General features: G+C 57.4%; 8 protein-coding genes across 8 annotated transcripts; 5 read left to right on the top strand and 3 right to left on the bottom strand.

Annotated features, from left to right (window-relative positions):
• The first annotated feature begins 4,206 nt into the window (after positions 1 to 4,206).
• B0I36DRAFT_162484 (uncharacterized protein) lies at positions 4,207 to 5,261 on the top strand. Its single transcript, XM_046148677.1, has one exon. The coding sequence runs from the start codon at positions 4,454 to 4,456 to the stop codon at positions 5,099 to 5,101; it is 648 nt and encodes a 215-aa protein (XP_046008043.1). The 5' UTR covers positions 4,207 to 4,453; the 3' UTR covers positions 5,102 to 5,261.
• Positions 5,262 to 5,427: 166 nt separating this feature from the next.
• On the top strand, positions 5,428 to 8,228 carry B0I36DRAFT_415900 (fatty acid desaturase-domain-containing protein; the record flags this gene model as incomplete). Its single annotated transcript, XM_046162055.1, has 6 exons — positions 5,428 to 5,615; positions 6,033 to 6,684; positions 6,751 to 6,869; positions 6,935 to 6,954; positions 7,008 to 7,443; positions 7,551 to 8,228. The coding sequence occupies 6 exons, from the start codon at positions 5,428 to 5,430 to the stop codon at positions 7,894 to 7,896; spliced, it is 1,761 nt and encodes a 586-aa protein (XP_046008042.1). The 3' UTR covers positions 7,897 to 8,228.
• Positions 8,229 to 8,745: 517 nt separating this feature from the next.
• B0I36DRAFT_366436 (ankyrin repeat-containing domain protein) lies at positions 8,746 to 10,794 on the top strand (the record flags this gene model as incomplete). Its single annotated transcript, XM_046159302.1, has 1 exon — positions 8,746 to 10,794. One exon carries the CDS (start codon positions 8,746 to 8,748, stop codon positions 10,792 to 10,794), a length of 2,049 nt encoding a protein of 682 aa, XP_046008041.1.
• A 361-nt stretch (positions 10,795 to 11,155) lies between these two features.
• On the bottom strand, positions 11,156 to 13,294 carry B0I36DRAFT_376469 (uncharacterized protein; the record flags this gene model as incomplete). Its single annotated transcript, XM_046160457.1, has 2 exons — positions 11,156 to 11,498; positions 11,559 to 13,294. 2 exons carry the CDS (start codon positions 13,292 to 13,294, stop codon positions 11,156 to 11,158), a joined length of 2,079 nt encoding a protein of 692 aa, XP_046008040.1.
• An 865-nt stretch (positions 13,295 to 14,159) lies between these two features.
• Positions 14,160 to 15,801, top strand: B0I36DRAFT_331512 (uncharacterized protein). Its single transcript, XM_046154991.1, has one exon. The coding sequence runs from the start codon at positions 14,181 to 14,183 to the stop codon at positions 15,450 to 15,452; it is 1,272 nt and encodes a 423-aa protein (XP_046008039.1). The 5' UTR covers positions 14,160 to 14,180; the 3' UTR covers positions 15,453 to 15,801.
• A 1,913-nt stretch (positions 15,802 to 17,714) lies between these two features.
• On the top strand, positions 17,715 to 18,956 carry B0I36DRAFT_352720 (oxidoreductase domain-containing protein; the record flags this gene model as incomplete). The annotated part of the gene is made up of 1 exon (XM_046157141.1): positions 17,715 to 18,956. The coding sequence occupies one exon, from the start codon at positions 17,715 to 17,717 to the stop codon at positions 18,954 to 18,956; it is 1,242 nt and encodes a 413-aa protein (XP_046008038.1).
• A 375-nt stretch (positions 18,957 to 19,331) lies between these two features.
• On the bottom strand, positions 19,332 to 24,285 carry B0I36DRAFT_415884 (ABC-2 type transporter-domain-containing protein; the record flags this gene model as incomplete). Its single annotated transcript, XM_046162054.1, has 3 exons — positions 21,512 to 24,285; positions 20,218 to 21,454; positions 19,332 to 20,138 (listed from the first exon to the last, which is right to left on the bottom strand). The coding sequence occupies exons 1-3, from the start codon at positions 24,244 to 24,246 to the stop codon at positions 19,332 to 19,334; spliced, it is 4,779 nt and encodes a 1,592-aa protein (XP_046008037.1). The 5' UTR covers positions 24,247 to 24,285.
• A 1,077-nt stretch (positions 24,286 to 25,362) lies between these two features.
• On the bottom strand, positions 25,363 to 26,994 carry B0I36DRAFT_387049 (kinase-like domain-containing protein). The gene is made up of 2 exons (XM_046161138.1): positions 25,749 to 26,994; positions 25,363 to 25,652 (listed from the first exon to the last, which is right to left on the bottom strand). The coding sequence occupies exons 1-2, from the start codon at positions 26,895 to 26,897 to the stop codon at positions 25,530 to 25,532; spliced, it is 1,272 nt and encodes a 423-aa protein (XP_046008036.1). The 5' UTR covers positions 26,898 to 26,994; the 3' UTR covers positions 25,363 to 25,529.
• Between the last annotated feature and the right edge of the window lie 111 nt (positions 26,995 to 27,105).

Below are 27,105 nucleotides of genomic sequence, written 5' to 3'. Positions count from 1 at the left end.
GGCGCGCCACAAGGGGCGGATGATCCATGATTGAAGACTGGGCGGTGTCATGTCCTGCAACCTTCGCTCCCGCTTGCGTGATGGAGTCGTCCTTGTCTGCAGTCTCCAGCTCAATTTAGAGAATTCGTATTGCTGGGTGTCGTCGGAGTTGTCGAATTGCATGCTTTGGGATAAGCCTAGCAAGGAAGGGCTTATATTGGTGCCCGAATTGATAGCTTGTTTCCACAAATCCAAGCGTCCAGTGCTGTCCTTATCTCAAAGAATGCTGGCCAGGCTCTTTCTGTGCTTGGCTCGCCTTGTACGGCGTCGAGCTGCCAGCCTAGTCTGGCGAGCGCAGGTCAGATATCGCATGCCGACGGCGGCAGATCAATCCCAAACAGCCAGCCAATCCTGGCCGCCCTGCTGGGCTTCCACGTTTCCTCGTTGAGAGTGCCTTGACGCTGAATGGTTCTTGTAGGCGGAGGGAATGTGGTTGTGTGCAGAATCGAGGTGGACTGGTAGAATCCGGAAGCTATCAATCAAGTGTTGTTGTGGCTTAACCACAAAGATTGTAGAGCCTCACGCACATTGTCACAGGCTCAGATTTGCAATTGTTAATCGAGCTTTAGAACAAAAGACCGACCGCGGTTTCCAGGCCCACCCAAGTGCGGACGAGAGTGCTTGTCGTTTGAGGAGTCGCGGCTTCAATCCCACGTACAACCATCGGCTGGACATATTCTAGTCCCTTTGCCATAGTCATGGATGCTTTCGCAACTTTGACCAATTCAAAGGCAGCGGAAGACTGTCAGTCGGAGGACAGAACGTCAGAGCAAGTCTGCATCGTTTGCGGACTAGTTTCCCATGAAGAAGAACTTACTCGCCGCCAGGAGAGAAGCCATTGGCTCGGCCAGGGAACAACGAAGCGCCTGCACCACGAATATGAGCCGTGAGGATGCCTGGCTCTTCTAAACTACCATCATGCAATCCAGTGGGAATATTGCTCCCTCCCGATCGGGGAATACCTGCACGCCTGGCTGACGCCCAGCCGTCTGCTTCTCTTGGCCATATGTAGTGCATCAAGCACAACCTTTTCCTCGTGGTGTGCTACCGAGAGAGTGGCCTTGACAACAACGATCGAGCAGACAGGCGGCATAACGGGCCGCGACAACTCGGAACAGTGGCTGAAGACTGGCTTGAAGATTGGCGTGGTTCGCAAATGCAGGATATTGCATGGTTAGGTCAATCTGGAATGAAAGCGAGCTCTGGTGCATGCTTTGGTGGTGGTAAAAGCTGGCTGCTCTCCAAGAGTGACGTCACGGCTCGTCGCAGAATGACTTCGCGGCGTTGCCTGGTTCAAGCCCTTCGTCCTCTTCTTCTGTAAAACGCGAACGTTAACATAGCCTCAGCTGTTTCCCAGTTCCTTTTCAAGCTCCCATTTCCACCCCGAAAGGATGACTTCGCACATGCGAACTGGGATGCAGGCCGATACTCCATTTGTAGAGGTCACAGACATTGCAACTCTATAGCATTGGTGGACTTGCTGAGCCGGTCATGAGCAGCAGCTGCGAAACAAGGCGAGCTTGTGTGCGTCTCTGCACAGAGCCAGAATTGCCAAGTCCCAAAAGGACTGCTTGATTGAGTATTGGCAGCTGAGCGAGTGGCCCAACGAATGAAAACCTCGTCACTCTGGAAATTCTTTGCGAAGAAAGAAGCAAAGTTTCGTAACAGCAGCTTGCCAGTAGATCAGGGATGTACAGGGCCAGTGACCAGTATCCTTCACGTATATGGCGCGTGGGAAGCTCTCTTTGCACCAGAGCACAGCACAGCACTGCACTGCACTGCAATGCCTCGAGCGATGACGTCGCGGGTCGAAACAGCCCTCGTAAGCCAGGGCCCTTGCAGCCGGCCACACAACCTCGTCCAAAAACAGAGCAGGACTGCGATCCCCCAGGCCCTTTACCCAGCACAGCTCATCTTATCTCAAACATTGACACACAAAAAGACCCGAGAGATCTCCCAGAACTAATCAAATCTTTGTACCCGGGGCCTGGGGTCTGGTCCTCCTCTCCCCCTTCCCTGCTCAGCCAACCATCAAAGCAGCTGAAAGTGAGATCCACCCCAAGAAACTGGGTTCTCGACACGCGTAAATTACTGCGTCCAGACAGCGGGCACCGTCTTCATCGGGAAGGTCCCCGACATGCACCCGCCCACCGGTGCCAAGGACGTAAGGGCCCGCATTCCTGGGGCACGGGCTAGGAATCAAGGAGCCAGCCAGCTCTGGGCCCGACCGGGGCATAGAGTGCGAGACATTCGGAAGGGAAGGCAGGCCAAGCCGCTGCTGCAGTGGGCTTCGGTTCTTTGTGGGGCCTCGGTTCCGGAGACGGGTTGGTTGGAGCGCCGGTGACGTGGGAGTCAATGAGAGAGTGTGTGCGTGCACGCGGAATGTTGATTGGACGTGATCACGATGAGGCATATCGTGCGGCTTGCGGACGTGTTATTGGTTCGGCGGCGGGGTGGCATGGCAAGGGACGCATTGCATGGAGGTGCTTGTGGCAGCTGAGATGCTGAGATCCGACGGGAAAATGAAGATGCAGCGCAGCGGGGACCACAGCACTTGCAGCACACAGGGAGGAGTTCGTGGGCACCCCCGCGTCCAAGGGGTACAGTACTTGCGTAAGTACGTACGTCTGAACAACAGGGGTTAACGCACGCTGCTGTGCATGTGGATGGCCTGCCTGTTCCTGTCTGCATGCATGCAAGCAAGAAATTGGCTCGCCCAGCTCTGCCTTGTCGGCCTGCCAGCTTCTTTCAACACGAGAGCAAGCAGCACACGAAAGTTGGAAGAAACAAAAAAGGCGTGCAGACGGTCTCGCAGGAGAGAGACCATGGCCATGTATTATTGTGTGCGTGCCTGTTGGGCCTGACTAGCTAGTGCTACAGCCCGGTACGAGGCTACGAGTCTCAAGGTTCTATTAAGCCATGGCGGGTGCATGAGGGGCGAAGGACCGTTGCCCCTCGCTCTGTGCACTCGAAGTTTCCAAGGTGGCGAGTGTTAGCTGGTTGGTGCGGGCCAGCAGCCTTAACGACAGCCAAAGAAAGGGGCCATTTTCTATGGATACTTGCCTTTTTATGTTGTATGCCGCTTTGCCGTCTCAGCTCGCTCGATCACTGACCTTTTCAACAGAGTTTGTGCGACGCGGCAATAGCGCGTCCCGACGAGAGTGCTTCATCTGGAAGTCTGTGTGTGCTCACCTGGTGTGGTTTGACCGTGACGCCCACGTGTCTTCCATGGCGGCTTCTCGAACCATGTCCTGTGGGCAAATGAGCAGCTGCTGTACCTACCTCTAGAGGCTCAGCGCGCCATAGGGAAGCGCTAAGAACGGCGCCACTTTAAACCATTTGTCGCAGCCAAGCGCCGCTCCGCCAAGCTCATGACCCAAGCAGCCCGTTCTGCCAATCTCTTTCTTGTCAACGGCTGGGCGAGACCAATTCCCTTCATGAGCGAGCGACTCGTAGTCTGCTGCCGCACGCTTCACTCGTAGGAGACACTGGACTGGTCACTGTTCGATCATCTTGTGAGCTTCGCGTCACAGTCGTCTGATGACAGTGTCGGTGGTAGGATGGTCGAAACAGGCAGCAGCATGTAGATCCTATCGAGACAAAAGCACGTTTCGGTAGAGTTTGGCGGAACGTAATAAAGCGGGCGTGGGAATAGAGCTCTGAGAGGGGTTCTCCTCTCGGTCGCTCAAAGTGGCTGCTGCGCAATTGGCGATGGCTACGGGGCTGCCCCTGGCGGTCGGTGGCTGCTTGTGCCCCGGCGCACCGGAGCAGATTTCCCCTATCTTGTTCTTGGCTTTAGGGAGCCAGCGCTTCCTGAGCGGTGGTACGCCGCAGACAAGGACCCAGGTTCTTGAAATGGCAGCCTGCGGTACGAGTTCGTTGCGAAGATGCTTTGCAGGCCGGCTTTGACTGTGCGTCATCAAAAGTCAGAGTCGCAGTCGTGGTCTGTTTTGGGGCACGCTTTCTTTCTGGAAGCAGAGAGAGTGACATGCGTCGACTCTGGGGCCGCGGGCAGCCGGCCGGCCACGAAATGGCCCAGGAACGGAAAGGCCAATCTCTCTTGTCCTGGCTGCAGGGGCCCTAGTTAATCCCTGGCCAGGATTGAGGGCTTTTCTCCACCGGCCAGACAGCTAGCCACTAAAGCCTGCGCGAGTAGAGTGCTGCGCCCGCTCCGTGCCCACTCAGGGTCCTCTGGAAGCTACAAGCTAGCGTCGAGATTGTCGCGTCATGTCTTGGCCTCTCTCTCTCGCTCTCTGTGATTCTTGAGCTTATGCTGAGTGCTGCATCTTGCCAAATCTGGCGCGGACAGCGAGGCAAAGTCGACGGAATGCCCAGTCGGGAGCTGAGTGCGACTCCTGGGACATGCGGTGGGCGAACTACTGGGCGGCTGTCGCTTGACAACATTGAATGAAGCATGCTGTGCAGGACGGACACGGCCAGAGACCACCGCAACGGCCCAGACCACAGGAAACCCAGGGTCCTCGTCCTCCGCTTCTGCCCCGGTCCCACCCCGGAGGATGAACCGGAGACCAGGGCCATTCACAGGCTAAAGGAGCCAGGCGGCGAAGTCCTTGGGAGAACATTGAGGAGCACAAGGCTCTGCCTGCTCCATTCGCTCTCGTCCTCCTCCCCTTTCTCTTGCTTGCCCGTTCCAGAAAAAAATGTTGGCTGCCAGGTTTGGGGGCAATCCACCCAACTGTCGTCCTTGGCGTTGGCTTGGGTGGATATTCTCTCCTCCGCTCAAAGCATGAGCCAAGGCTGTGATCCTTTGTCGCCTCTCTGCGCGCGCGCCCGCGCAGGTTTCCCACCCCAGCTTCCTCTTTCTGCGTCCGTCCTGGTTACGTGGCGTCCCGTGGATCCTGCCATGCTCGTCTGTCTCTGTGTACCTGCCTTTCTCCACAGAATGTCGGCGCAGGCAGGCAGGGTCGAGGCATGGCACACACACACACACGTGGTGTGTGCCTGGCTTGGCCGATCTTGTCGCACGTCGTGTGCGCGCGTAGGGGTCCCGCGGCCGGCCCTCGAGCTCCCGTCTCGTCTTGGTCTCGGCGCACATAGATAGGTAGTCTTGGTTCCCCGTTTGTTCGGTGCCCGCGGTGCTTGGTGTTTCGTGAACCTTGGTACATATCCCCAAGTCTTCGAACTCTTGTCGACCTTTGTTCTGCGCAACCAACCTACGCCCAATTGCAAGCGCCTTTCCTTGTCGAACCTGTCCACTGGGATCCCCCGACTACTATTCGCGCAGTCGCCGCCGCACTTCGAATCGAAAGCCGCCGTACCGTGGTCGACACAAGAAATAACTACACTGCAGCGCGGCAGGACAATTATCGACAGAGTAGTAACCACTGCACGCGCTCGCGAAGCTCGCTGCCTCCCCCCAATCTAGCCATGGGCGTCGCCCCGCGGGACCAGCCGATGTCGCGGCAGGCGATTGTCAACCGCATCGCCGACGGCCAGGCGATTGTCATATTCGAAGACTGCGTGCTGCGGTTGGACAGCTGGCTCGAGAAGCACCCGGGCGGAAAGCTGGCGATCCAGCACATGGTCGGACGTGATGCGACGGATGAGATGAAAATGTAAATATTGCCCCCCCCCCCTCTCCCAATGCTCATCCTTTCCCATGTGTCGGCGCAACGAGCGCAAATGGTGAGAAGCCCTGGCGATGCATTTTTGCAAGTGCAAAAGATGATGCGACGTGCTCCTTCTTGGTGGGTGTCGAGGATTGCCGCGCTGCGAGATGGCGAGTGCTGTCTGGTGGTGTCTTCTGGGCTGGTCAGGGGTTGTCTCCAGGGGTCTGTTTGGTGGTGAGAAGGCGTGTTCTGTCTCTGCGTAGCTTCGGTCCGCAAAACAAAGGAGGGAAAAAAGAAAACGAGTTTAGCATGCCACCATTCGCGGATGGGACGGCGACTTTATTCTGTCTTGCGTCTTTCCCCCAGTCTCCAATTAGGTTGCAGGCACGGCATGCTGACGGAACCCCCGTGTCTTATTTGCAGCTCTCACTCAGCGCCCGTGGTGAGGGGCATGAAAGCCTACCGGATCGGCCGGGTAGCCGTGGGGCTGCCCTGGCACAACCTCACGCCGCCCATCCGCGGCGGCGTCTACACAAAGGTGCCCGAGTCCGTTAACTCCGACGCCCAAGACACCGACGTCGATCTCGACATCGAGACCTTGTCGTCGTCGGCCTCGTCGTCCGACGATCTCGACAGCGACGTCGTCGATGGCGATGTCACCGACCAGAGCTCCGTCACCACAGACTGTAACGACTCTGTCGATGGTGACTTGAAAGCCACAAGGCCAACCACTCTCCGCCGTCGCAATGTTGGCAACGCAGCGGCTGTATTGTCGTCGCCTGGCTCCACAAACAAGATCAACCTCACTCGCAACGAGTATGCCGACCTCCTCATCGAAAAGGAGGCCGACGATAGCAGAAACGCTTACCCGTCAGCCGACCCGGTCACTCAGTCTGAAATTGTTGCCAAGTACCGGGCACTGCACCAGCGTGTCATCGACGAGGGCTTCTACGACTGCCACTACAGCGCGTACCTCATCGAGCTGTCCCGGTACACGACCCTGTTTGCCTTGTCGATGACTGCACTTTACCATGAGTGGTACATAACCTCTGCGGCGTTCCTGGGCTTGTTCTGGGTGAGTTATCAACTAATATCGACGCCTGTGTAAAAAACAACATCAGCTAATGCAAGACGTGTTCAGCACCAAATCATGTTTACTGCGCACGATGCGGGCCACTGCGCCATCACCCACCACTTTGAGACTGATGCGCTCATCGGTCTCTTCATTGCCGACTTCTGCTGCGGCCTGTCCCTGGGATGGTAAGTAACACGCCTTGCACACCATTGTTGGAAAATACCAGAAATGCTAACGTGGTTTCGTACAGGTGGAAATCCTCACACACAAGTCAGAGCTCCTGATTCCTAAAGCCTCCTTGCTCCTTACTGACCTTCTTGCAGTCCACCACCTCATCACAAACGACACCGAAAGCGACCCAGATATCCAAAACGTGCCGCTGTTTGCCAACTGCCCGAGCTTCTTCAAGTCGCTCCCCTCGACCTACTACGAGGGCTTCGTGCAGACCTGGGACAAGGTTGCCGACATCCTGGTGCCGTACCAGAAGTACACCTACTATCCGGTCCTCGCCCTCGCCCGGTTCAACCTGTTCTTCCTCTCGTGGCTGCACGTCATCTCGAGCCGCTCGGGGGCGCTGCGCAAGGGCAAGGCCTGGTGGATCCGCCCGACGGAGGTGCTCTTCATGTCGTGCTACTGGTTCCTCTATGGCTACTGCCTCGTGTGGCGGACCCTGCCCAACTGGCCCATCCGTGTGGCGTTTGTGCTCGTGTCGCATGTCGTCACGTTGCCGCTGCACGTCCAGATTACGCTGTCCCACTGGTAGGCCTTTTTTTTCTCCGCCTCGCTCCCGATATCATGATAATCATGATGATCGTTCCCCTTCTCCCCAGGTTTTCAAATCGCTAACGGGCTACAATTCATCACAGGGGCATGCCGACCTCCAACATTGGCGAGTCCGAGTCCTTCCCCCAGCGCCAGCTGCGCACGACCATGGACGTCGACTGCCCGGCCTGGCTCGACTGGATCCACGGCGGGCTGCAGTTCCAGGCGGTGCACCACCTGTTCCCCCGCGTTCCCAGGCACAACCTGCGCAGGCTGCAGGCGCTCGTCCGCGAGTTCTCCGACGACACGGGCATCAAGTACTCGATACACGGCTTCGTCGACGGCAACAAGGTGGTCCTGGGCAGGCTCGAGGAGGTCGCCAAGCAGGTCGAGACGCTGCTCAAGTGCTCGAACCACCTCGCCGAGACTGGCGACATGGATCTCCACTAGAAGGCCGGGCCGTGGTTGTGAGGGCAACACATGGTTTCCACTGTTCTGGATCGTGCAACTCGAACCTGGTATCCTTGAAGGCGGCGAAGGGGGGAAAAAACACACCAGCCTGGTTTTTTGCGTTTCATATGTATTTTCAAGACTACAAGTAGACAGCGTCTCTCTGTTCATATTTCCTATTTCCTGGGGGCGAAAGAGATAATATAAGCTTTATCTCCTCATTCTGCACGGCCTTTACCACTGTCTTGGCATAATCTCCGCATGTCCACCTATGAACAAAACCTGGTTGTTCTTTCACTGGCATAGCTCTCGGTGAAAAATTGCTCTCCACTCAGAAAGAGGCTGCCTTTAAAGTCTAGCCTTGCTCAAGAAGGTACTCTACTCTGAAGCGGCTAGACTTTTGCACTCAGGGTGTCTCAACTGGGCGTCTTCGGGTTCCTTGACGCGGACGGGTAAGTACCGAGGCCCTTCAGTATTGCGGTGGCCGGGAAGGCAAGGGACAGGTGTTGCTTCAACTTCGGACACGACTTGGACATCTTCATTCGATATTTTCTTGGCAAGGTGTCATATTCCCTTGATGCCATCTTCTCGCTGGCTGGCTTGGGATTCGACCTCATTCATATCTCTGTTGTGTGTGGTACGAGTCATTCAACATTATGAGCGGGTCTGCGGTAGCCAGCTATTATAAGTAAAGAGTTCTTCCCCTGGCCCACTCGTCCATCTGCGACAGTTTCAGCCTGCGCGTGGACCAGCGCGCGCAAGATATCGCTTTCGTCCTCATGTTTTGCTGCATTCACACTTCGTTATGGTCCGGCTTGGATGGAATTAGAAAAGGTGCATTCATCCACGATGAACGAAACAAGATCCACAGACGCAGCCATAGCATACCTGTCACTGGATGCGCCACCGGCTCACTTGCAGCCCGCCGCAACAATATGTGACCTCCCGCCTGAGCTCATCCCACTCATCGCCATATATTTGCCGACCAGGGATGCCCTTGCCCTTGCGGCAACCAACCGCCTCTACCAGGCCATCCTCAACGACTCCATCTACGCTCGGCACATCCGGACCGAGGTGCTCGGCGACAGACCCCTCTGGTGGGCGTGTAACCAGAAGTCGAGACATGCGGTCACCACGGCAAGCCGGGCGCTGAGGCTCGGCGCCGACCCGTCGGCCCAGATACCCATGGCCAAGGTGCCGGAGTGGGATTACAACCACAACAGTCCCTTGCTCCTGGCTGTCAAGAATGGCAACACGGAGATTGTCGAGCTGCTCGTGAGGTATGGGGCAGACCCATGTGCGACGAGCCAGCGCCACACGGCGGTCACTCTGGCAGCCGAGAAGGGCGATCTCGAGAGCCTGGCGTGCATGATGGGCGGTGACAGAAGAGACGAGGAGGAGGGATCTGCCTGGGAGGGATCTGCCTGGCCACGAGTACCCAACAGCCGCAGACTCGACGGCCTCGCGGCGCTGCACCTGGCCGCGGCCGAGGGCAGAGACGAGGTCGTCCGCTTCCTTGTTGAGCGCCGTGCCAGGCTGGACATTAGGGACGCGGACGGGGCCACGCCACTACACCACGCCATCCGGCACGGCCGGCGCTCGACCACCCAGCTGCTGCTGGACGAGCACGGCGCGGACCCGATGGCCACAGACCACGGCGACAACAACTGCCTCGACGAGGCGGTGCTCGGCGCAATCCGCGCCGCCCAGACCCGCCGGATGGGCTTCGAGCCAAATCTCAGGCTGGACATTCTGCGGGATGTCCTCGGTCAGCGGCGCCTGCGACGACCAGGCCTTCATCATGATGGCCGCAGCGTGGAAAAAAGCCACCTTGCCATCCCCGGAGACCGGGCGCACAGGCTGCTCGCGCCCCCGCAGCACATGGGCAACAGCATCCCCGTGCTACAGGCTCTCCTCGAGGCCGGCATCGACGTGGACGCCCGCTCAGCCGAGGACGGGGGATCGACCGCGCTGTGGCTGCTAGCCGGCACGCCCCGGGACAACGGGGGACCTGTCGACACCGAGCCGGGCGAGCTGCTGCTCGATGCCGGGGCGGACATCGAGGCCCGCGACCGCGAGCTCGGGCTGACTCCGCTGCTCCGCGCCGCGAAGGCCGGCCGGCTGGATTATCTAGGGCTGCTGCTGTCCCGGGGCGCCGACGTCAGCGCGCGGAGCAAGGCCGGCCAGTCTGTCCTCGTGCTCGCCGCGGCGCAGTCTGACAACGACGCCGGCGACGTCACGCGGCTGCTCCTCGACCACCAGACGCGCCGGGACGGCACGCTGAGCGACGAGATGGCGGGCCAGCTCGACCTCGCGGACGACCGAGGGTGGACGCCCTTGCTCGCGAGTCTCGACAGGATGCAGTTCGCGGCGGCGCAGGTGCTGCTGGACCGGGGCGCTCTGCTCGAGACGCGCGACGCGGCGGGCTGGACGCCGCTCATGCACGCCGTCGCTCCGCCGGGGTCGTCGGCCGAGAGCGTCCGGCTGCTCTTGCGCAACGGGGCCGAGGTGGACACGGTTCATGAATGTAAGGAGGCTGCTGATGCTGCTGGGGCTGGGTCTGGGGCTGCGCTGCGGACGCGTGAGACGCCGCTCGTGGCTGCGGTGACTGGTGGCGTGCATGAGATCGTGCGGGACTTGCTCAAAGCCGGAGCGAGCGTGCCTCTGGCACTCGAGTGCGATCCGGGGCTGCTCGACCTTTGCAAGCACCGCAAGGACGTGGAGATGCTTGACTTGTTGGAGGGAAGAGGCTGGGCTGACGTTGTGGAGAGTGTGAGCGATGCTGTCGACGCAGGAGAGAGTGCCGAGGCGGACAGGGTGGACGAGTCGGATGAGACCGAAAGCACTGGCTCGTGGGACATCGAGCAGGACGGCGACCCTTCCACGTGGGTGTTGTAGGGGAGAGGCGCATTGCTGAGCGGCGCCGTGCTACCGTTTATCGTGAAATGAGCTGAGAGATGACTTGCTTCGAAGAGTGTGTGTCACTGGTCACTTACGCATCTGACCACATAGGATCCCAGATGGATGCTTTCGATCCCAGACTTGTACGCGGTAACTGCATGACGCGCCATCGTCAAGATCACTACGCCCACATTTGGAAGTAGTCGGTACAAATCAAAGACACCATCCTGTACAGGACAGAGTGCATTGCTTGTCCTTGTCAGAAGCTTGCTTTGAGCAATTTATTCATTACCCCCCGGACTTGGAGCAAACAAACAAAGGCCTTGTTTATGATGCGAATACAAGTCTTTCTTTATGTTTATGGAAGAAGCTTTGACGGGGATTCATGCTTGCTGCGCGCTTCGTCCAACGAGATGGGCACATCAAAACTATATCCGACCTCCCCCTGCGCGCTCTCCAACTTCCTGGTCACCTTGCCCACCAGCGCGGCTATCCAGCGGTCGTTGGCCATGGCGGACAGGGTGCTGAAGCCCGCCTTGCGCATCCCCTCGACGGTCTTGACGGACGTGGTCTTGAGGCCCGTGTCGACCTTTTTCATGAAATCCCGGAAGCCAGAGTTGTTCGACTTGGCAGTCATGGTAGTATCTGCGGTGTCTCCGCTTCCAGCCGTGCCGGTCGAGGACAGGCTCTCAACCTCGTGGCTGTCGCTATCGCCACCGTCGCCAACGCCCGCGGCGGCGGCGGCATTATTGGCCTGTGACTGCAGAGAGGTGATCTTGGCCTCCTCGAACGCGTTGTCTCTCTCGATGAGCTTTGTCGCTTTCACGAGCGCGGCGACAAAGTTCAGGAGATGCTGATGAAACCGCGCCGGGAGGTGGGCGTGCGCGCTGATGCGCATATTCGCCTGGTCCTTCCTGCGCTGCCGCAGTTCCCTGCGGGCCTTGGCCGCCTCGGGCGTGCCCTCTTCTTCCATCTGCTTGACGCGTGCCTCCAGCTCCAGCAGCTCGTACTCTGTAGCCATGGGCGGGAATATGTGCTCATGGTGCGGGAACAGGAACGTCGGGATGGTGAGCAGGGCGTCTCCGCCGCCCAGCCGGACGACCTGCTCTAGCTGCGTGGCCGCGGGGAGAACGCGGTACGCGAGGACGTCCGAGACCTTCAGGTGGCACTGGATGTCGTACTTTGTGCTGACGGGGAAGGAAGCCTCGCCGGAGACCGGGCCCAGCTCGAGGGCAAAGGTGGCGTCCTCGTACCATGCGGATATGCGCTCCTCGAGCTTGCGGATCTCCGAGTCCCTGCTGCTGTAGTGCTTGAAGAGGTACTTGCGCATCAGGACGACGAGCCACTTGCCCGACCCGGCGACGGTCACAGACTGGAGCTTGGTGTGGTGCAGGTAGCACAACGGGCTGAGCATCAAGCGGTAGAGCAGCGGCAGGCGGTGCAGGAACTCCTTGACGCGAGGGTAGCTGGTCTTGCTGAGCGTGGACACTCGGATGGATGTGGTTGGGGGATGAGGTATAGAGGGACTGTTGTGTATATGCGCGCACACGGCGGCTCGCATATCGTTCATGTTGTCCAGATCAAGCTTGCCTGGTGTCTCGTCGTCCTGTTTGACAGCCTTGCGCAGCGACTCTTTTGCCTGGGTGATGAGGCTTGTCTCGTAGATCATCTCAATCATCTCCTCGTGCTCCCTGTTTGCAAGCGTCTCATTTGAGGACAGAGTCTTTACGCTGGAAAAGGCAGAGCTCTGGTCTTGGGCTTCTACCGGCTGCCTGTCGGCAGTCATGGTACGGACCATGGTGGACGCGCGCTTGGGCCGGGAGAAGGTGCCGTCGAGGGCGGTGGTTGCTGCTCTCAATATGGCCGTGTCCCTGGCGATGAAGTCGTCTGGATCGCCTGACGGCTCCGACTTGCCGTAAGCGAGGTCTCCAAAGGTGACTTCCCAGTCACCGCCCTTGACGTTGGCGTACACATCGTCGACGTGGATGTCGCGGAAGAGCCGGACGACAACCTTGTCCGTCTGGATAGCCAGCTCGATCTCGTCCGAGAGCTTGATGCCAGCTTCGACTCCATGGGCAACGAGCGTCATCGTGGAGATGGATAAAGTGATTGCGCGCACCACAAAGAGGCCCTTGACCTCGGTATCGATTTCCAGGGCGGGGATGTTGAACAGACCAATCTGGTCATTGATGAAATGCAGATTCCGCAAAAAGACCTTTCTCAGCAGGCGTCGAGCAAGCCTGCCGGGCGCGTCGAATTGACGTAGGCATGTGACCAGTATGGTCGGCCAGCAGAGCCCGGTAAAGACCAGGTACAGGAGCCAGGATGTCGAGCACACGGCATACGTGAGGGTGACAGCAGCGAACATTGCCCAGACGGGCACAAACGAGAGGATGCGGTGATGGTGCGACTCTCCCAGCAGGACCGCGTACGCTAGGACTGGCGTGCCAGAACTCAACCATCGGCCGAACCCAGGCAAGGCCAAGGGTCCCAGCATGCTGCAGATGAGCAAGGCCTGGAGGATGGTGATGATGACCCCGCCATGGAAGACGCGCTGGGCTGCCTTGGGCCTGGGCGGCGCTGTTGCTGCATCGCGTTGTGGAACGGGCTTCCGTCTAATGGGCGTCGGCGCATCGCTCTGCGCAAGGTCGTCCATGTCTGCAGAAGAGGTATTTGCATTGTCTGGTGAAGGTGTGAGCAATGTATACTTCTGCACTGCATGCGGGGCTGCAGTACAGAGAGCTATTCAAGTTTACTTGGAGCTGTCCTTGTCCTGCCTGCCCTTGCAATCACCCATGGGAGCTTCCGGCCAGTGAGTGAATCCGCTCTGTTATCTCCACCCAGAAGTGATGACGTCATAACGACGAGTCTCAGTGCTCTCCCAGAGTTTCCAAGCAATTCTTGGTAGTGTATGTTAGCGGCAAGTCGTGCAATGATATCTATATGCACACAGGCTGTATGACTAATCTACGATTAATGGTTTTGACAATCCCAGCTGTCTAGCAAAGTGAAATGGAATTGAACCGTCTAGGGACATAGGAACAGGATCCTAGGTTTGGCTTGTAACGACAACACAAGCTGCAAGAATAATTACAGAACGCTGCAGCTCACGAATAAGCCTTGTAGTGCATCACCAATGGAGGCGCTTCACAGGAGGGAGTGAGTGAATACAGTAGAGGAGAACGATCGACATAATTCAGTGTTACAACCTAACAAAGAGGCCCAACCAGGGCCCGATAAGGATCAAGCCGCTGCTGAGTCACCCTGGATATGTGGATCACCCACAGCCAGATTCGAGATTAGTGTTTTTGTGGGTAAACGAGACGAGATTCATGCTCTACTTTTTTTTCATCCCTGGATAAGCAGAACCTCAAACCCCCACGATGACAAAATTTGAGCGCCAAGCGCAATCGCAACCGAAACACGGACCGCCCTCGGTGAGCAGCGCCCCCAAGGCAACACTGCTGCCGACCAGTCGGCCAGAATGGAAAGGCACAGGGCGAAGTAAGAAGGCCGTCCGGCGGCCTGCTGTCCCTGTTCACAGTCCTGCACAAACCCTGCAAGAGCAGATCCTGCCAACTCAACTTCAGCAGCTGATACTGGACACCATCCGGGCCACATTTCCTGCCTCCAACGACTTCGACGCGTTGAAACCGGCACTACGTGAGATCAAGGACTCGATAGCCCAGCACGACTTCAACAAGGCGTTCGCAACCAAGGAATTGTTAGAGGCCTATGCAATCCGCTGGAGCCCAAGTAGAGCACTCGCATATGCAAATGTGCTCGCTTGGGTTCTCCAGGAGATGAAGGGGGATGGATGGGTGGAACGATGTACCTGTCCGGATGGCCAGAACCAAGCAAAAGTTGTGTGCTTTGGGCGAGGCGGTGCAGAATTCATGGCACTTGCCGCACTGACAAAACACCTCGAGCCGGGGAAGACAGACGATGCTGGCCAGCCGCCGCCAGAATCAGTTGACGAGATGCTTCAGGAAGTCGGTTCTCCGTCAACTGCGGAATCCAAAGCCTCAACACGATCCACGGCTCGGCTCAAAATCGCCACTGCTGATCTCGCAAACTGGTCCAACGTGATATCACAGCTCCACAGCTCTCTCACAACACCCCGCCCGCTCTCAAAATATGCCACCGCCAAGGCGCGGGCGTCCAATGCTGCTGCCCTGTCCTCAGAGGATCTGAACTGGACATCTACTGGGCTCGATATTCTAGCCTGTGGAACTCAAGACTTGAGTGCACTGATAGGAGCTGACCCGGTGCTTGTCACGCTTTTCTTCACCATGAGCGAACTATACTCGCGCTCAGTCGCAAGAACCACAAGATTCCTGCGACATCTCACTGCGACTGCGCCGAGAGGAACCTTGTTACTGGTTCTAGATCATCCCGAAGCTTCAGTGACGACAAACACGAGTAAAATGGACAATGCGGAAGAGGAGAAAACATACCCCCTTCATTGGCTCTTGTATCAAACTCTGCTTCCCCGGAGAGCTCCTGCAGTAAATGAAGAAAACACTGCGCAAGAACCACAATGGGAGAAGCTGGTTGAGGATCACAACCGGCTTTACAAGCTCACCGCAGGTCTTCGATACCCCGGAAGTTTGGAAAACATCAAATTTCAGATCCATCTACTTAGACGCTTATAGGTAGAGAGCACCGAAATGTTTGCTGCTGAACGCATGGTATCTCATTGTCACCGCCGCCCACAACGGCACGCGGGTCGATCTCCGCTGGGGAAGAATGCAGTCACCGCAGGGACCAAGGCACGCAGATTACCCTTGAGTTACGAAAGTGGCAACCATGATTGACAACCACTCCAATTGTGTCGTGTCGCAGCTGAAGAACCAGGATCTGGTTTCGCCACGCAGGCAAGTATGCCAGCACTTGGTCATGCACTAGTCTACGACGTGTTGCGGACGCGGCAGGCATCACAATCCTTCAACAAGTCGCCAAGTTGCAGGAAGGCAGGAACTCCGCATTAGGCGATTAAGGCACTTTTGTAGTCGGTTGAATGTTCGACTGTCGACCTGCAAGCCTGCCTTCCATGGTCTGACTACGCGGCCCAGATCGTTGGGTAAAAGTGAGTGCCCTTGTCGTTTTGTGGTGGGGGTTTCTTGGCAGGGTTCATATGTTGCCGCTTGCCCGCGTCAGAGACGATGCAAGAGATGGCGATGCCCGTGTGTTCGCACAGTAAATCAGGCATCAGGGTCAAGAGCCGTCGCGTGATCTCAATATTCGTCTGTGTTGCGCACCTTCCGCTGATTGGCTCACAAACGGCGTACGGTGCACGAGCACTCACGACATCACTCACGCCGCCCCCAAGCTGTTACTGGTGCCTCGCCACCATGTGTGAGCCACTTGATCGACATGGATCTATTCAAGTCGACCGCATCTGTCGACAAAACTGGCGGCGGTTCGGGGCTATCCGGGGAATGCCTGTAGGTCATCCGATAAGTCGTTGCCGTGACCAGGTTATTGCTTGGGACCTTGCCATCTTTGGTAAAGACTTTCAACTTTTTCTCCAGCATATCACGCCTTCTATGTTCGTTGGAGAGCTCAAACCTCTTTCTGACATGATGTCGCCTCTGCCGGAAAGATCCTGCAACTCATCTAACTGCCTACTAATTGGGCAGTCGACCACATATGCTAGGACAGAAGCACGTATCTTGTTGGAGTGGAATCTGCGAGCCCTTATTCGCTCCCCTGGCTCTATAGCAAGTCTCCTTCGCTGCCATTGTCACACGCAGAGGAGAATACAAATGGTGAAAACAGTCGTCGAGTTGGTGTACCTCGTCTAAACCGAGCAAGTATCCAGAATGCAATCCTACGGGCAGGACCACCCGCCACATCGACAACAGCCACAAAAATCATGATTTGGAAGATTCATGTCTTGTCTGCTCATTCGTTGCTATTCTGAACAACATCAGTAATGGGAAGTTTCCGCACAGCCTCTCGACATCCCTGTACATGATCAGGAAGGGTGATCTTCAGGGAGTGACGGACCGTCTGCCCATCCAGGTTGCAGGGTTCGACGGGCCGGCTGACGAGTCAGCACCCGATGCTGGGCGGGGTGCCTAATATTTAGCCGACTGACTGCATAACACGGGTTTGCTCTACCAGGATGAGAATCCCACCGTCGTCCCATGCTGTTGCTGAGTACAAAGAAATGTACTACCCCAACTGCAATATTAACCGACATGGGCCTTTGACACAGGACACCCATAGGGCCCAGCCAGCACCAGGAATTTACCCGTGTGGCGCCCTGCCAGGACCCGTTGACGAAACTCGCTTCTCCGCAGCGACACCCCGGCAGAGTGGAGGCGAGGCATGCTCCCCCACACTCCGCGAATATGTATCGTCGTGATTCTGCAACACTCCATTGGAGGAACAAGCGTGCGCTTTGCTGAGCCGGACGAACACCGGCTGCGCCGGAGAGGCGCATTATTCGATGTCTCCTTTTTATAGCCACTTCTGCTGATGGCATTATCTCTCCATCTGCACTTGATCCAGGCCCGACAACCGTCCGCGGGGATCGCAGGGTCTCTCAGTTGGACCAATCCAAGTGGATCGTAGCTTCAGATGACGATGGTGACCGGGTACGGCCGCTAGCGTAGTCCAACTTGGAAGACTCGCCCAATACCTTGGGAGAAGGCATGCTGAGAGGTCATTGTGGATCATATAACGGAGCTACCCATTGACTTCTCGATACCTTGTCTCGATGTAAAGTTGACTGGAGATACAACACTCTGCTCGCTTTTCTTGGCTTACGCCGCCAACATTCGAAAAGGCACCACAAGAGCACGAAGCGTAACCACAACTAGACTGCTCGTGTCGAAGACCATCAACAGAGCTGAAACTGAGCTGCTCGGGCACTCACCCCGCGAGATACTCAGCATTCCTTCCTGAACATGAACATCGCCTTTGTGGGCTGCGGCTTCGTTGCCGCTTACTACGGCGACTCTCTGGCGAACTATCCCGAGCTACGACCCCTGGCCGCGTTCGACATCGACCCCTCGCGCTTGTCAGCTTTTTCGAAGCAGTACAACATCCCGATTGCCTCCTCCTTCCAAGCTATCCTCGACAACCCCGACATAGACCTCATCGTCAACCTCACGCCGCCTGCTTCCCACGTCGAGATCTCCAGGGCAGCCCTGCTCGCCGGCAAGCATGTCTACTCTGAGAAGCCACTCTCACTGGATCGAGCTGGCGCGGAGGAGCTGATCGCGCTTGCCGCCAAGCAGGACCGCCTGCTCGCGGTGGCGCCGTGCAACTTCCTCGGCTGGTCGATGCAGACTCTCGCCCGCCTTGTCCGCGACGATGTGGTCGGCACTCCGCGGCTCGTCTACGCCGAGATTGACGACGGCCCGATCCACCAGATGGCGTACACCACCTGGAGCAGCACCGCCGGCGTGTCCTGGCCGGCCGAGATGGAGTTCCGCGTCGGCTGCGTCTGGGAGCATGCTGCCTACGAGGTCGGCTTCATGACCAGCCTCTTTGGCCCCGCGGCGACCGTCACGTCCTTCTCCCACACGCTCGTCACCGACAAGATGGAAGGGCTTGCGCCGCAGGATCTCGGCCCGGACTTCTGCGTCGGCCTGATCCACTTCCACAGCGGCGTCGTCGCCCGCCTGACCATCGGCACCATCGCCCGGCGCAACCGCTCAATGACCATCACCGGCGACAAGGGCATCCTCCACGTGCCCGAGATCTGGGACTTTGAGGCCCCAGTCCAGTTCGCCGTCACCAGGGGCTCGACGGCCAAGCCAACCTCGTCGCTGCTGCTGGTCGACACGCCACCGAACACTCCTCCCGAGTCCGAGGCGAAGAGCTCTGGCACCGGACCGTCGCCAGAGCGCGGGATCCAGGTCGACACGCAGCCGCCACCAATGGATACCCCGAGGCTGTACGCGACGTCGCCCAGCTACCGCATGGACATGTCCCTGGGCCTCGCCGAGATCGCAGCCGCCCTCCGCGACAAGCGCCGCCCAAGGATGGCCGCGGACCATGCGTTCCACATATACGAGATCCTCCAGGCGCTCAATGACTCTGTCGCCGCTCCCGGGCATCGGGAGATCACGTCCAAGTTTGTGCCGATTGATCCCATGCCCGCGCTGCAGACGACAGCATCGAACTGTACAATTTCGTGGTGATGTCGTCACGACGAGATATGACGGCGAAGAGGAGATCTATAAAGGGCATTGAGCAGCAATATGAATGAATGGAAGAGTCCGTGGATACGCTTGTGGATCACAGTCATCTATGTCATGTCTTGTTGCAAACGAGTCGGCAAAGCATCCTCCGCCTCGTCATTTCAGCCGGCTTACTCGTACCTTTTCTTCCAGTACAAGGTCCACATATTCGACGCTGGGGATCAGAGGGGCAATGGAATTATTGTCATAATCACTTTTGATGAAGAAGCTTGTGGTGTATATAAATGACTGTTGTTTTCATGATCCTGTATTATGCCGATATGGGAGAAGACCTGTGGTCAGGGTCTCATTCCTCTGAGCGTGGCCATTCTCGATCTACTTCCTGTTTGCCAGAAGTCCTTTCAGAGGATTCTTTCCTCTGAATCGCAAATAGGTACAAACGTAGACGACAAAGTAGTTGAACACGATGAAGCCACAAATGATTCCCACGTCCCGCCACACGTTGCTGTAGTACACGCTGAACTGTGAGGCACTCCACTGATCGCCCGACGAGTAGGCGCAGTATGCGCACAGCCCGTCACTGTCGACCTGGAAATATCCCTGTCCGCCCATGCTCTGAATGAACGGGCCGACGTACGACTCGCAGGTCTGACCGGGGGGAGCCGCGAACCGCGCAAACTCGTCGGCCGAGCACTGGAGCGGCTGGTTATGAGTCGTGACAGCCAGGAAGGCCTCGATGAGGTAGTGGAAGGGCGTCAGCCAGTACATCCAGGAGCGCCAGAACTCTAGAAGGCCTTGTGGTGGGACGACGACGCCGCAGAAGCTGACCACAAAGAGGAAGAACAGGGGCACGAAGAGCGAGGCCAGAAGCTCGTTGGGACTGAACGAGGCGATGGCTTGCCCGAAGCCGATATAGTACAGCTCAAAGAGGATGACCAGCAGGAAGATGGTCGCGGACTGGTACGGGTCGGCTGCGGCGTGGTTCTGCCCGCCGTTGATGCCCCACCACCAGCAGTTGAAGTAGATTCCGCCTGCGACGATGGCGTAGGGGATCTCTGCCAGAACTATCGACGTGGTCCATGCGAACCACGAGTAGATCTTGGCCTTGTTCTCTCTTGAAGCGAAGATGTTGCGACTCTTGAGCATCACAGGTTGCAGCTGCTGGATAAGTGGTGGTGCAGTCTGTGGAAATGTCAGTTCTGGGAACAGCCGTCGCCGAGAAGAGGACACGAGGGATGAAGCGTTCGAGTGTGAGACTTACCGTGAGTACGAGGAATATGGTGAACAGCCTTGACTGGAAATCAATCTGCGAATTACCCAACCGGTAGAAAGTGAAGCAGTTGAACAGAGCTGTGAGAGCATGGAGAAACAGCTTTCCTGCGATGTAATTGGGAGACCGCCAGAAGGCGACAAACTGGCGACGGACAACGGCCTTTGTCTGCGTCCACAGCGGCATCGCGTACTCGCGGTCATCCTTGACAATTGCTGGCTGAGGGGCGTTCTTGCGCTCCTCGAGCAGTTGCTGGATCTTCTCGCTCTGCTTCCGGTAGTTCTCCGAGTTGGTCCATGTGGTGCCCCAATCCTGTCCATCATAGTCGGGGTTGCCGGCTCCAATCACGTCCAGCATCCACTCGGCCGGGTTCGCGTCCGGCGGGCACTTGACCTTCTCGTGCTTGGCGTTACTGCGGAGGGACTCCTTGTCGTGGTTATTCTCAAAGTACTTGATCAGTGTCTGGCTGTCCTTGCCCAGCTCGCCCGCGTACACGACGCGCCCACCGTTCTTGAGCAGGATCAGCTCGTCAAAGTGCTGAAACAGCACCGCAGACGGCTGGTGGATAGTGCACAGCACCGCCTGTCCTGCCTGCGCGAGCTTCTGCAGGAACCGCACAATGTTGGCGGCCGCGCCCGAGTCAAGACCCGAGGTTGGCTCGTCGAGGAACATGAGCAGTTCTGGCTTGGACGCTAGCTCGACACCAATTGTCAGCCGCTTACGCTGCTCTTGATTCAGCCCTTCGCCGGCAGCGCCAACCACTGCGCCAGCAATGTCGCGCATCTCGAGAAGGTCGATGACCGTCTCGCAGTAGTCGTACTTTTCCTGGATGGGAGTCTCCTTGGGCTGGCGGAGCAGGGCAGAGAAGCGTAGTGCCTCGCGGACGGTGGCCGTGGGCTCGTGAATGTCCATCTGCTCTGCGAAGCCGGTCGCGCGCTGGAAACTCTTGGGAAGAGGACGTCCATCGAGGAGAAAGTCACCAGTGATGGTACCAAAGGTTGTTCTCTGAGCAAGGATGTTCAGCAGTGTAGTCTTGCCAGCACCCGAGGCTCCCATAAGTGCCGTGAGCTTGCCAGGCTGGACATAGCCCTGTACGTTGTCAAGCAGCGTCCTCTGGCCGCCCTCATACGGGATTTTGTAGTTCACGTTCTGAAAAGTGAACACTGCTTCGTTGCGTGCGATCTTCTGCATCGCTTCTTCGTTCCTTTCGTCCTGCTCCTTCTTTTCTCTGAGATCATCGTCACCCTCAGTGGCTGACAATAAGGCTTCCGGAGATGCAGGCGACGGTGGAGACGTAGAGGACCCAGATTCTTCGTCACCTTTCTTGCCGTCCCGCGCACCAGTCGCAATATTGTCCTCGACGCGTTTCGGCACCTGTCCCCTCTTGAAAACGGTCACTGCAGCACCTCCAGCGTTAGGCTTCATCCTCTCCATGCCTATCATGGTGAGAACCAGGAAGAAGGCAAAGAATGCCCACATAAAGCCGAAGTTACGCCACAGGTGCGCCCGGGTGTACGTAAAGGACTCTTCAATGTACCTCGCGCCGTTGACCACCGTGCTGCCCGGTTCGGAGCCTGTGATCGCGCAGGACTGGTACTCCGGGCTCACACCGGGCCCTTCGGGAACGAGAAGTGGTGGAACGCATTGTACGTTGAGGTTGTAGAACTCGTTGGCCATGAGCATCTCGAAACCGTACTGGACCCAATTCAAAAACCTGAGCCAAGAAAACCATACAGGCATTTGCGAGGGTGGCAAAAGGTATCCTGTGTACACAATAAGGATCTGTATGGCCACTCCAGTGAGCTTTGTTGCGTCGTCGAGCGACTTGAAGAGCGCTGCGATAGCGCGAAAAAACGAGTAAGTTGTCATTGTAACTGTCCAGAGGGTGAGGATAGAAATAAAGAATTGTGAAGCTGTGGGTCCTAAGCCGGCCATGAAGTAGATCGTTAAGTCGAACAAGACCACTTGGATGAACACCATAGGTATATCAACGAGTGTTTGAGCCACGGCGTAGGCCGAAGGCCGGTACATCGAAAAGTTCTTGTGCTTGAGCAAAATAGGCTTCGCCTCGAAAGCGGCAGTCTGCTCCGCCAGCGCCAACAAGGCGTTGAACAAAAGCACAAAGAAGATAACACCGCCTCGTGTAAACAATCCGTTGACTGTATCCGGCAGCTGGAAGAAGAGGGAGCCGACTATGAGCGATTGGAAGATGATGCCTCCCCATTTCCCTGCAAGACTGGCCTTGTCACCCAACATCACGAACAGCTGCCGCTTAGCTAGCGCCAGAACCTGTTTGTGGAATGGAATGGTAAAGTTCTTCTTGCGGTCCTTCTTCTTCTTGGGCTGGTTCTCGCTCAGCTCGCGTTGTTGCCTGCCGAGGGTGCTCTCAAAGTCTTCGATATCATCCATGTTGCGGCGATATGCGTCACTCTGACGGAACGCACGGGCAAAGTCGTCCGCCGAGCGGGGAATCTTGTCTTCCCAGGCCTCGCGAACCTTTCTGACATGCGGATCGGTGACGGATATCAACGCATCCGCCGTTGTCATTCTCTTGGGAAACTCGAACCCCATGTCGAGGAAATACTGTCTCGCATGGTCGGCAGATCCGTAGTAGATGCATTTTCCCTGGTGGATCAGGAGCACTTTGTCGAACGCCTCGTACAGACTCTCGCCGGCCTGGTACAGGGACACCGCCGTGCTTACGTTGGCCATGTTCGTCAGCGTCCGCAGAGCGCGGACGTACTCAACAGCCGTCGCAGAGTCTAATCCTTTGCTAGAATTGTCCCATCCCGCGACGGACGATCGGGCAATCATGGCCTCGGCGATGCTGACTCTCTTGCGCTCCCCACCCGAAACACCACGGATATTCTCGTCGCCCACCTTAGTGCCCATGGTGTGCTCGATCCACAACAGTTTGGCCGTCACGCGCAGGAACTCGTTCATGTAGTCCTCGCGGCTCTCGCCCTCGAGCCGGGACGCCTTGCCGGGGGTCTTGGTCTGCAGGGCAAACTCGAGCGTGCGCTTGACGGTGAGCGTGGCAAAGTGCAGGTCGTCCTCGGGGTTGTAGCTCAGCTCGCTGCGGAAGTTGTCCTCCATCTCCTTGGCCGTGGCGCCGCCATACGTGACGTCTCCGAGCACCTCGACGAACCCGGCGCGCTGGTTGCAGAATGCCTTGAGGAAGGTGGTGCATCCCGCCCCGGGGCGGCCAAGGACAAGCAACATCTCGCCCGGCCGCACACACCCGCTAAAGTCAGACAGGAGCTCTCGCACGGGGGGCTTCCCGGTCGCAGCCTTGACGCCCTTGGTGAACAGCCGGCCCAGAAACCGGGGCAGGCCGACAAAGAAGTCGCCCACCGTGGGCTGCAGGCTCGCACCCACGCCGGCGCCCTTGACGGTGAGATGGCGGAACACGACGCCCGAGTGCCGTGTCTTCTCCTCTTGGCTTTGCTCCTGCCGGGCCTTGCCGAACAGGCGGGACATGAGCCGCTCAATCTCGGCCGACTCTTCGGCCTGGGACTCGACGGCCTCGAGGTCGTTGGTGCCCGCTTGGGAGGCGCCTGTGCGCCGACGGGACAGGGCCCGGAAGAGGTCATCTTCAGTGGCAAAGCGTTTTGTGCTGCCGTTTGTGGTGGTCTGGGCAAAGGCTGGGCGTGATGCCCCCACGGGAGCAGGAGTTTGTGCTTCAGATTGCGTGCGGACAGGGGCATAGGCTGGGTGGTCGTGTGAGTAGACGCTGCTGGAGGAAGACGAACTTGTCGAGGTAGGCGAAGCTGTGGTGCTCTCCTTTTTGGACTTGTTGGGCGCGATGAGGGTGTCGTCGACGGGCAGTGTTTCGTCCGAGTCGTGCCGTGCTGGTAAGCTTCCCACTGCCACTGATGGGTCTTTTGATTGTGGCTCTGTGTGGCCGTTGTCGTCAAGCTGTCTGCCTTCAGCAGTAGTCGTGTTTGTGGTTCGCATGGTGGTTTCACGCTGGTTCACAGAGACAGCATGGGGGGAATCCTGATTGACTTCGCTGCGCATCACAGGCGCGATGAAGGCGCTGTCGAGCGGGGATCGCTCGTTCGGAGGCCTGGACACTGGGTTTACGTTTGCAATGCCACCGAGGCCAGGCTCCTGCTGCTCTGCTGCCTGTGCATACTGAAAGCCTACACCTGTAGAGGTCGTCGTCCTGTCAAAATATGATGACGAGAAAGTCTGCTCGGCACGGGGTGTCGGCGTCGCTTCGCCAGAGTCATCCTGGCTGAGTAGCTGCTGCTGCTTGCTATCAAGCGAGGCCGGTGTCTCGGGGTAGCCGCCAGGAATGTCAGTGTCTGCTGGTGTAGGGCGGTCGTCCATCTTGCCGGCTCGTGTACGTTGCTGTTGAGAGCTGAATGCCTGACGGGAGGTGGACGGGAAAGGGCTGCAACATCAGCAGAACTGCACAAAAAAGGATGCAGGCAGATCTTCAGGGGCACGGCTTCGGCGCTTTCGACATTTTACAAATTGGATGATAACAAAGAAGCTCTGCGGCTGTCTGATCCCGCTCGATCCGACAGACACGTCGACGTGCTCACCATCAAGCGCAGGTGAGCGATGACGCCTACAAGATCGGTAGCGCCCGCCTTGGCAGTCACCATAGATATCAGCCAGTGCGCCACGACAAAGCAGTCTGAATCAGCCATGGCCAGCGGGTCCTTGTTCCTATGTGTCCTCCCTCGGGGATATCTAAAGCTCGAGAATACCATGGAAGTCCCCGGCGCCAAGTTCCGCAAGCTCGACGCGCCAGGCTTGGTCTAGGAATTCTGCTCTTTCCCGACTTACCAAGCGCGCGGCCCGTTAACCATGTTGAGGCTCTTAAGACGTGGTATCGACGTCACCACATGCCGCTAGCGCGGGCTTTCGGGGGTGTGGAGCCCCTGTTATCGTAGATAGCCGCACTTTAATTGCAGATCCGGAGGATGCTAAGCTCCGACCTCCGACTGCAATCGGCGTGGGATAGGCGGGTGCGGGTGACGACGCATGGACGTCCTGCTCATGAGTGGAAACATGTCTTTTATCAGGTGCACAGAGCGACCTTCAATGATTGAGTCCGAAGGTGATTCACAAATTAAAGCAGGCGTTTGGGGGTTGACCTCTTTGAAAGTTTGGCATTTCTATGCGGGAATGGCTACTTTAGGTATGTAGAGAGAGAGCTCCGGTCCCAGGGCATACAAAAGTGGAATAGTACCCACGAAGCTGGTAGAACCCGCATGCGTGTGGCTATCATGGCGATAAGGCCACCTGACTGAAGGAGAGTTCACCCTTGGACTCATGTGATTCCAAGTTCAGGCAAAGACAGGAGCCAGAACACTGGCTCGAAACCACTCCTCGTCCCGTTGGTCAACCTTGCTCAAATACGATGCGCCAAACTCTACGCAACGTCGCGTCTCATCCTCGTTAATCCAGCCCTAGATGATTAACAGCGGGACATTAGTAAACAATTAAGTGGCTCAAAAGGCACCTGCTCGCACCACCAAGACAAGGTTCTAGCAGAGTGCACTCACATATATCGTCGGCCAATGAGTGACATGCGTAGCAAATTGTGCGGCAATCCTCCACCGCTCCTCCATCTTCAACCCGGTTCCAGATATGCGGGCCTTCTCTACCATATAACCCACCAGAAACGAGTCAAGCAGCGAGCCACGAGCGGCACTGCCTTTCAGTGTGTCCAGCAGCCATGCTTCTCCTGAGAAATGGCCCACATCAGTAGCGCCGGTGCCATTACGCGCAACCTCCCAATCAATCACCACCAGATCGTGCCCCCGTGTAGTAGGAGATGTGTCGAGAATGCCGGTCTCGTGCTGCATCTCGTTCATGCCATCCCCAGCCTCCGAACCGCTGGGATGCGCATCCACACTGCGCAGCAGGATGTTGCCCGGCCACATGTCCCCATGACAGACACATTCGTCGTCAGTCTCCAGCTGCGCGCCATACCTGGCGTTGATCGCCCTGCCCAGCTCGCCGTCATGGCCATGGCGTTCCAATACCGCCGCAAGATTGTTGAAGTTCCAGCGATACATCCTCCTCGCGACAGGATGCTCAAACTGGCGGTGAAGCTCTGGAGCTGTCGTGCCGACGTGCAGCCGCGCGAGCCAGGTCCCGATCCTCTTGCCAATGTCGGGGATATCGAGCGCCGGGTCTGTGTAAGCCTCTGCCAAGCTGGTGTGGCCTACGTCCTCGAGGAAGAGAACATGACTTTGTTCGTCGAATGACAGGACGCGCGGGACACGGATTCTGGTATCAATATGCGCGGACTCGGCCCCCGAACCTAGGCCAGCATCCTGAATCGTGCCGTGCACGAAGCTAGCCCCAAGATCGCCTTGGACATTCGAGCTGCTAGCTGTAGCAGCAAGCACGCGGGGGATCTCGGTGAGCGCACAGACTTCGAAGGCCATCCTGTCGACCGGGAAGGGGAAATCTGGCTGCGCAGCTAAATGCGGCTCCGCATGTTTGACAATCATTGTTGTCATCGTCGTTCCATCCTCACGTAGCGCGAGCGGCGGAGCGCCTTTCTTGTCCGCCAGAGTGATGCGCCAGACGTAGTTGGAGCTGCCCTCTGTGACGCGTTCGATGGTGGCATAGTGTAGATCTGGGTGATGCTCCGCCAAGTAGGCGGTGAGATGCTCCGTTGTCGTTATGGCCATGTTTGTCATGCTTGAATGCTGCGGTTCGGGTCGAGGTCGAAGTTCAGGGCGTTGGTTCTTTAGAAGCGAAGCCGAGTGTCCATGTCAAGTAAGCAGGTGATATGCGTAACGCTACAAGTGTCGTATCGCGAGCTCGATTATCTACAATTAAGTACAAGTAAAGGGGAAGAAGTATGGAGCCTGGCGAGTAGGGTTATGTTGAAATCAAGAAACCTGG

The sequence above is a fragment of the Microdochium trichocladiopsis genome (genome assembly GCF_020744255.1).
Source record: "Microdochium trichocladiopsis strain MPI-CAGE-CH-0230 chromosome Unknown B0I36scaffold_9, whole genome shotgun sequence".
NCBI lineage: Eukaryota > Fungi > Ascomycota > Sordariomycetes > Xylariales > Microdochiaceae > Microdochium > Microdochium trichocladiopsis.
Note: the sequence above shows the minus strand (reverse complement) of the source record. Positions and strands in the feature narration are given on the sequence as shown.